The sequence below is a fragment of the Rhinolophus sinicus genome, chromosome 7 (genome assembly GCF_057876585.1).
Source record: "Rhinolophus sinicus isolate RSI-liver-muscle chromosome 7, RSI-T2T, whole genome shotgun sequence".
Classification (NCBI taxonomy): domain Eukaryota; kingdom Metazoa; phylum Chordata; class Mammalia; order Chiroptera; family Rhinolophidae; genus Rhinolophus; species Rhinolophus sinicus.
Window position 1 is genome coordinate 31,831,525 of NC_142507.1, and position 8,802 is coordinate 31,840,326.

General features: G+C 44.3%; 1 protein-coding gene across 15 annotated transcripts in view; it reads right to left on the reverse strand.

Annotated features, from left to right (window-relative positions):
* The window catches only part of CARMIL1 (capping protein regulator and myosin 1 linker 1), a 352,154-nt gene extending 347,168 nt beyond the window's left edge, over nt 1-4,986 (reverse strand). For 10 of the 15 annotated variants that reach the window (XR_016021728.1, XM_074319291.2, XM_074319290.2 and 7 more), the window contains exons 1-2: nt 4,240-4,719; nt 919-1,016 (exon numbers count right to left, since the gene is read on the reverse strand). Coding sequence is in view for 14 of the 15 variants with exons in the window: in XM_074319291.2 (XP_074175392.1) it covers nt 919-1,016; nt 4,240-4,279 (138 nt within the window). In the remaining variant the exon portion in view is untranslated. Of the gene's footprint in view, nt 1-918; nt 1,017-4,239; nt 4,720-4,861 lie in introns of those variants that run through there. The other 5 variants (XM_074319294.2, XM_074319293.2, XM_074319288.2 and 2 more) reach the window with 2 other exon arrangements.
* Between the last annotated feature and the right edge of the window lie 3,816 nt (nt 4,987-8,802).

An 8,802-nucleotide genomic window follows, 5' to 3' on the forward strand; every position in this document is an offset into this window, starting at 1 on the left:
AATAAAAACAAACCTGTGGAGAAATAGATAAAATAGTATTGGTGAAACACCGAATTGTTGTTGAAGCTAGATAAAAAGGTTCAGTATACTAGTCTCTACTATTACCTATGTTTAAAAATTCCCAATGATAAGAAGATAAACAGAGTATTCTCTCCAACAAAAATAAAAACAAGACGAATTCATCAAAGCTTAAATTTAGGTTTGTCACAATCTCAACCAAGAAACCACTAAAATACCACAAAAAGCTTTTCACCTCTCTGAAAGTACAACTCAGTCATGGACAACTGCCTAAAATTCTGTACCCAGCAAGGTTCAATCCTTCAGCCCCTGCAGCAACTCCTCTCACAAACTGGATGGAACCCCAGGTCCAATCTTAGCACCCGCAGATGCTGCCTCTAGCAGGCATTTCCCTCTGAAACACCAAAAAAAAACAATGTTAAAGGACAAATGTTTTCTTCACATTCTCAGCTCATTACCCACAAGATGGACTCGGACATAACATTTGAGAAAAATTAATCAAATAATTAAACTGACATGAGATGAATTTTTCTATATTCCTCCCTAAATCCTTACAAATAAGATCACAAATCAGCCACAACAAAGATAATAAATAAGGTCAATTAAACATCAAACTTTGATTAATATGAAAACAAGCTCTAGGAGAGGACCTAAACTTGGGCAACTATTACAACTTTAAGAAATATAAACGTAAAAACTTCAATTTCTAAAATTTAAATTATTCTACTTTTAACTGTCAATGAATAAATACTCTAATTAATCTAGGACAAAATGATCATCAGAACTGTTGAGCAAAATATAAAACAGAACTAGTGCTGTATGAAAATTAAGCAATCAAAATAATGGAAGGGAAAAACATTTTCATTTCTAACCATTTTCTTAAAAAATTATAATACTTACCAGCACCTTGTTCTCAACTTTGTCTCCCTTAACTTCCAACTTTACTTTCTTCTTCACTGTAATTTTTATCTTTCTGCCAATAACATCCTTTATGTTTTCTGCAAGAAGGGTATAGTTTCATTATAATCTTTTATTAAGAAGAAAAAAAGCATTGGGGTGGAAAGAACATTTAAAGGAGTATTTTTGGTTGTGTTTATTGTTGTTTGTCCTTTTTTTATTATTTGCTTGTTTTAACAAGACTGATAGTTACCATTCACCAAGTATTTAATGAACACCTACTTTGTGCCTTGTACTGTGTGCTCAAATATAAAAGCCTATGACATAATACCAGTCCATATAAGGCATGACATAATCTTGCTGGGTAAACAGGATGCACACACAAGAAAAGAAAACAGGGGGACTGTCAGGCAGTGTCATGGAGCACTACATTGCATGCAGACCATAAGCACAACAGGAATTCACAAACTCATTTGGATGGTTACCTCAGGCCCTCAGTGCCATATAAACATTATCATTCTCTATGAGTGCCTTGACATGAAGGTTGGGATATAGAGCAAAGACCCGGAACTGGACTGAACAATGTAATCAGGGCAAGGTGCTCCTGGCCATCTGTTCTTCCAAATTCATCACAATACAACACCCCAAAGAGAGGTCAAAGACAATGGAACAAGAGGATTGAGAGACATAGGAAGACCTGAACTTTTGGATGGTGGCAGGAAGGTGTTCCTGGGAATCCCGTGAGGACCCCAAACTAGACAGGTCCCAAACCAAACTCATCATCTTCCTCCTCCTCCTCTCACCACTATCTTCAACTTCTTTCTCTCAGATAGCCAGTCACCTATTGAGAATTCCCTCCTAGAACTCCCTCCTAAACAGCTCCTGATCCCTGGGCTTGACCCTACATTCAGGGCCTCAGAATCTCTCACCAAGACAGAACTCTCTCGCCCCCGGAATCTCTCACCAAGACAAAGTCCAGGACCTTCAACCTAGTATCAGCCCCTGTTCCCTCCATAACCAAAAGTGACCCTTCCAAAACCACAGGTCTGACTGACCATGTCACTCTTGGTCTATGAGTAGCAGTTATTTGGGGATAAACCCAAATCTTGTAACATGTCATTCAAGGTCTTCCGCATTTTTTCAACTTAACTTCTCAGCACACACCTAAAGACACAATCATCCCTGTCATCTCCACCTTCTACAGCCCCAGGATTTTGCAAATATTATTCTTTCCTGGGATGTCCTTTCCCTATTCTCCTCCTGGCTACATCTGAAATAGTCTTGAGAACATATACACATGGAAAGAAACTGGAAAGTTATATACCAAAAGGTTAAAAGTAACTATCTTGGAGTGGTAATATGGGTGACATGTTCTTCTCATTCTTCTCTGCAATTAAAAATTTTTAACAGCCTGTATTACTTTCATAATCAGAAAGATATACAGTACGTTTTCAAATGCCTTGGGAGATTACCTTAAGAGAATATACTGAGGTTTTCACATGTTTGCCATTTTGGATTGATCAGAACGGAACTCTTGTGAGCACTTGAAATTAGAGAGAAAAGCAGGTGCACGAATTTCCCCTATCCCACCTGAATTAGACCATTTAAAGGCCCAGAAAAATCAGATTGGGCATATCCCAAAAGCATGTGTCACTTAGTTGAAAGACATGTGAAATGGACAAGACTCGATAAACATAAAAATCCCATTTCTAGATAAGGGTTAAATTCAACTTTAAAATATACCAAAGTACTTATTTTAAAAAAAACATCAATAAACCAGTTGTCTCATTTCCACTCCATCCTTCACCACCCTTTCTCTTGAGTCTTAATTACCTATACTTTTCACTACCAGGGTCAGGACAACTAATTGAAAAATCTGCTACCCTCTTTAGTTATCCTTATCCCCTAGCCAGCTAAGCAAGCCCTCCCCTAAACTCTTTCTCAGAACCTCTAGAGGCAGCTCAGAGCTCTGGGTCTGTTTCCTCTTCCAGGCAGAGTGTTGGAAAGGTCTTAGCCTCCCAGAACCGGATGGACCACTCACTCCATCCAGCAAAAGCAGCTGATACTTACCTGAGGTGCTGACTCCACAGGGTTGAGGAGGGAGGAGACCGGAAGTGTGAGGGGAGCGGAGGGAGCTACTTCATACCCTTAATTCAGGTAAATAACTGGTTGTTCTTTCTTTTCAATTCAACAAAAGCAGAAGCTTCTATACAAACCTAGCAACAGCTTCTTTCCATCAAGATTCACTTGCTGAGTTAAGAATCACTAAAGGAGGAGCACATAGTACAAACTTCTGCAAAGTATTGTGGCTAAAAGAAGGAAAGGGGCAAATTCCCGAGATGCCGATGAAAGGGCGGTGAGAACTACTTCCTCTTGCTGTCAGCACCATTCAACATCATCTTACTTAGCTGTAGGCCGTGTAGTGTGCCAAGGCAGGGACAGTAAGGAATATACATCACTGGGGCTCAAAACACGAGCACACAGACCCGCATACCTTGTTACAACACGCTACACACACAGGCTTAAACGCTGCGTTTTCAGAACACTGTCCCCTTACCTCATTTTAGCTCTGCCATCTTAACCCTCCAAAAAATTAAGTTAAACCTCCAAGGCATAAAATCCAGGCCCCCACTCTCTTCCAAAAAAGTAACGTCAAGGGACTCAAACAATGGGTCACCTGGCATAGGGTACCCCACACTGGTTCCCTAAGAGATCTGGGGTGGGGAGAATAGGTAGGATAATTATTACTAAAATAAGGCTTTTATTATTAACCCTCAATTTCCTGGCCCGACTTTGCGTCAGTCCTGTAACCCTTTCGCTCCCAGCTCGCTAAGCGAAGCCACGCCTTGCCAAGGTCAGTCCTTATTACACCAGCATTCCCCCTCCCCAAATCTGCATGTCAGCGGGGTACCTCTTGTCTAGGATTGGGGGGCGGGGACGTGGAGGTGACCTACTGCGCGCTCGCAGGCGTCCGGTGCTCGACTTCCCCGAGTTGGGGGCAGTGGACCGGACGCTGTAAAGGTTCTCCTCGCCTACAGAACTCCCGAGACCCGGGCAGCCATCTCCTTCCGCCAACCTTGACGCCCTGGTCACCGCGGGAGGCGGCGGGCGCCTGATTCCCGCCTCCCCATCCCCCCCGCCCCCGGCCTCTCCCGACTAGGCTTTCCAGGCAGTCAGACTGGAGCAAACTTCCCGGCGCCCCCGGAACCCGCCCAACCGCAGTCCGACCCCGGGCGCCAGACTGCGGGACCCCGGCCCAGGTGGGCAGCGTGGAGGAGGCCATGGGCGCAGACGCGGGGGAAAACCCACTCGCGCGGCTCTTACCTGTCAGCTCGCGGGGCACCTCGGCGCTGTCCTCGGCCATGGCTCCTCCGTGAGAGGACCGCAGGTACCACTCTGATCCACGGCCCCGCCCTCTTCGAACCCCTCGGTGTTTAGAGGCAAAAGCAGCGCGCAAATGAGAGGAGGCGAGGAGGCCCAGCGGAGAGACAGTTTCGCCGCGCCTCTCCCCCACCTAAATAAATAAATAGTTGCAAATCCGCGGTGGGCTTGCTGCTGCTGCTACATGACGCCTCCTAGCAGCTTCCGCGGCCGACGGACTGACGGACAGCTGGCAGGACCCTGCTTCGGCTCCGGAGGCTGCTCGGGCCGCGGGGACTCCTCACGATCCGCCAAGCTCCTACGGCCCTAGACGCCCGCGGAAGGCGTGGGAGCGGCGAGGAGAGCGTGCAGCCGTGCGGCTAGGGCTGGGGCTTCTGGCGCTCCCGCAGCTCCGTTGGGCGGGGCAGCTCCTCCTCCTCTCCTCTCTTTTCCTTCCTCCTCCCCTTTCCCCTCCCCCTCCTCCTCCCCTCTCCTCCTGAGTCTCCTCCCCACCTCGCGAGAGCGGCCCCTGTACTGTCCCTGGCGGCCTCGGCGCTCGGGCACTCGTTCCCCGCGCTGGATTCACCCGGGTGAGACGGTGCCGGGGCCGTGGCGGCGGTGCGCTCTGCCCCTCGTCGGAGCCTACCTCCCCCAGCACCTAAGCGTCTGGAGACGGAGCGCGCGAGCCCGGGAGCCCTCTGCTGGCTGCAAGGGAGGCGAGCAGAGTGCAGGGGCCGCCCACGGGCATAGGGCCAGGGGATGGGAGGCTACATATTAATGCAGATTCTGCAGACCCGTCTGCACGGAAAACGAGTTTTTCTGGGACTCTTTTACTCGCTCTCCCTGTTCAGCCCCCCCTGTGACATGTTGTCGTTTCATCAGTGTTATGAGTTTTCCATGTCTAGCGAGCAGGAGCTACCGTATAAGACCGGTCTTATTTTCGGGGAAACATGATAGACGAAACCTGCAAACACCAATCATATGTTGAAAAGAGACGGTGTTCAGCCGGCGCTCCGCAGTCGCCGCGTGTGATCACAGACATTCGAATAGTGAAAGTACCTGTCACTCGCGGGGAACCTCCTTTAACCCCAGGGCTATTCCGGCAGTGAGCATATTCACCGAAGCCGGATCAGCCTGCAGACCCGTCTAATCCTACTTGGCCAACTCCCTCCGACTGCCCTGGGCTCCACCTCAGAGAGAACTTATGGGCCAGGAACACCTGTGAGTGCCTTAATTGCTGCCTTATTTCCCAGCGGCTGAGAATATCGAATAAGGTTGCGTTTTTAAAGGAGAAAAAGGGGAGGGAGAGAAGGAAAAGGGATCCCCGCATTGAGTGTCAGGTTTTTCATTGCTGTGGACCTTGGATCCCAAAAATAATTTTCAGCCTCTCAGCCAGGCGTTACCATCAGGGCATTTAGCAATCTGGCTCCCCTCACCCTTCTAACCTCTCCCACTCCTGGCTCTTAACCACCACACTCTCTCCAAGACTATTTGCTATTTGTTTTTCCCTGCCCAGTCAGGTTATCTGGTTCTTATCTGTGTTTCAACCCCAGCCTAATGTGTACTTTCTTTGTGAAGATTGTCCAGGATTTTTCAGATCATTGTGGTGCCTCTATTCAAAACCTATAGAATATATTGCCTGAAACACTCTTTTGTAAGCCCAACCCAAACCTTGTTTCATTGCCTGTGTATTTGTCTAGGCTTACTAGTTAACTCTTGCATTGTTCCCGGAATTTGGGTTTCTCTGTCCAAGAAGGCAGTGTGAGGGCAGGACTTTATCTCAGACTTTTGAACCTCCTTAACAGACTTGTGCAAAATAAGTGTTCGGTAAACATTTATTAACTAATTGGTTTTAGAGCTTTGGACCTCAGATTCCCTACTGTATCTCAAAAGTTGTGAATTTCTTTAAGCTAGACTTTCTTTTATGCATTAAATATATTTTTATGCAAAAAAAAATGGAAATATCTCAAAACTATTTTCCATTCAACTGTGTGTGTTAAGGAGAATTTTTTGGCACATCCCAATGAAGTTTCAGAAATAGCCCTGAAGGTTCCAAACTATGTGGTAACTCCTGAAAACAAAGACATTCCTTTTTTCCCGGGGCCTGGAGTGGTGAAAAGAATAGAGGAAAGGCTTTATGGCGGTCCTGTAATTCAGTGCTCCTTGGCATCTTTTAAAGAAAGCTGGGGTTTCAATAAAAGAATCTTTTTTTTTTTTTTTTTTTTTCCACTGGAGCAGGGTCCTGACTGGCTCCTATGCCTCTGAAGGCATGGATTCAAAGGAATCTCCTATCAATGCTCAAAAATGACTGACTGACCTGGGCGATCAAAGTAATTTACTTCTTGAGTGCAAAACTCAAACATGTTTCAGAATAGCTGTAGAGAACTCCAAAGAGCACTGCATATAATGCTGTAAAACCAACATGCAGTAAACATCCTCTACACAGTACAGCCATGGTGACAGCTTGGAGAATGTATTTCAAATTCCGAAATGTGTGCTTGTTTACTGAAATCCACCAACCCCTCCATGCTGCTGACTTTCCTCAACATATATGTCCTCCAACTTTCATAGTTTGAAGTTCATCCCTACCTATACAGTCCTGATTAAGACAGGTTAAACCACTATACAAAACTGATTGCCACTATATGTGTGATTAGCTATAGCTTCGTCTAATAAATATTTATACATGTTTAAGCATTACAACTAGCACTGATAAAACTCAAACCTGTTAGAAAGGAAGAAAACAATGAATTTTCAGAGAATCCCTCTTACACCTGAAGTTTTTAAATGTTAAGAACAGTTGCAATAAATGTAACATACCAAGGAACAAAATTATTTTGGAAAATTATGCATGGACTTTTATTTTTAGTTTCTAGGCACATATGTTCATACTATATATAGTTATGCCCCACATAGTGATGTTTTGGTCAACCATGGACTGCATATATGATCGTAGTCCCATTAAGTAATAATGGAGCTAAAAATTCCTATTACCTAGTGACATTGTAGTCATTGTAATGTCATAGTGCAATGCATTAATCACATGCTTGTGGCAATGCTGGTATAAGCAAACCCCCTGGGCTGCCAGTCATATAAAAGTATAGCACATACATTTATGTACAGTACATAATACTTGATGATAATAAACAACTATGTTACTGGTTTATGTATTTACTATACTTTTTATCATTGTTTTAGGATGTATTCTTTCTATTTATAAAAAAGTTTACTGTAAACAGTGTGCCATGTCAAATCTCTTGATTGCATCATTTTCTCTTGTGCTTGATTTAATCTCATGTTGTTTTGTACAGTGACATGCTGCACAGGCTTGTAGCCTAGGAACAATAGGCTATACCATATAACCTAAGTAGGTGGTGGGCTATACTAGGCTCATATAAGCTTATTCTATGATGTTTGCACAACAACAAAATCACCTAATGACACATTTCTCATAATGTATCCTCTGTTGTTAAGTGGTACATGACTGTATATGGAAATTCTTTGTACTTTCTGCTCAATTTTTCTTTAAATCCAAAACTGCTTTAAAAAGTAGTTTATTAATTTATATTGAAAAATGCATAAAGCCACAAGGACAAAGAAGATAGACAGTAGCAAACAAGAAAATTCAACATTTTAGAAACTGGGAAAGCCAATGGAGGAATGGTAACTGACTTAACAGGCCAGAGAAAGACAACTTCTGAGCCAGAGGGGAGAAAGCAAATAAAATGCAAGCTAATTTCTATAGCAGAACCCAAGAAAAATCTCAGGAACTACAAACAATTGATCTCTGAATGCAGAAGTGCAGAATGAGAGGACAAAGAACAGGAGGATTGGTAAAGACTTTAAAAGGAAAAGTTGCACACTCCATAGAGTCCCTTCTCTACCTCACATAGCTAGTGAACTACCCCAACCCCCCCCCCCTCCAAGGATAAGTGCCTAAGACTGAAGGTTTACTCTTTGGAGAGATTGAACAAAAAGGACCTAGTCTTGGAATAGCAGAGGGTAAATGTGAGAAGTTACATCATACTTAAAAGGGAAATTTAGAGAAACTCTTCTTCCTAAAGAGAAAGCCTAATAACTTCTTTCTCTGCTTGGTTCTCAGATGTCAAGCAGTCAAGTTGATAATCCCAGGCATCAGACTGAAGAATTCCTCTCCTAGGTCATAGCTTGTCCTTAAAAGAAAAACTCATGGAGGTTCCAGTCCCATGGATGGCAGAGTAGGTAAACGCTGTGATTACCTTCTTGACCAGATCAAAATTACAACTAAACTACAAAACAATCATCATAGAGAATTGCCTAAAATCTTGCTGAACTGAAACCGTACAACTAAGGACAGGAAGAAGTGACCTCAAGACTGGTAGGAGGGGCAGAGATGTAGAACAGGCTGGTCCTACATACGCATGTCACCATTAAAAATTGTAAGGGCTATCTTGGCTGTGGAGGTTACCCCCACCAGAAGAGCAACAGGTCCCAGCCTCACCCCCCCCCGCCCCCCAGGGTTCCAGTGCCATGGAGAAAAGTCCACAT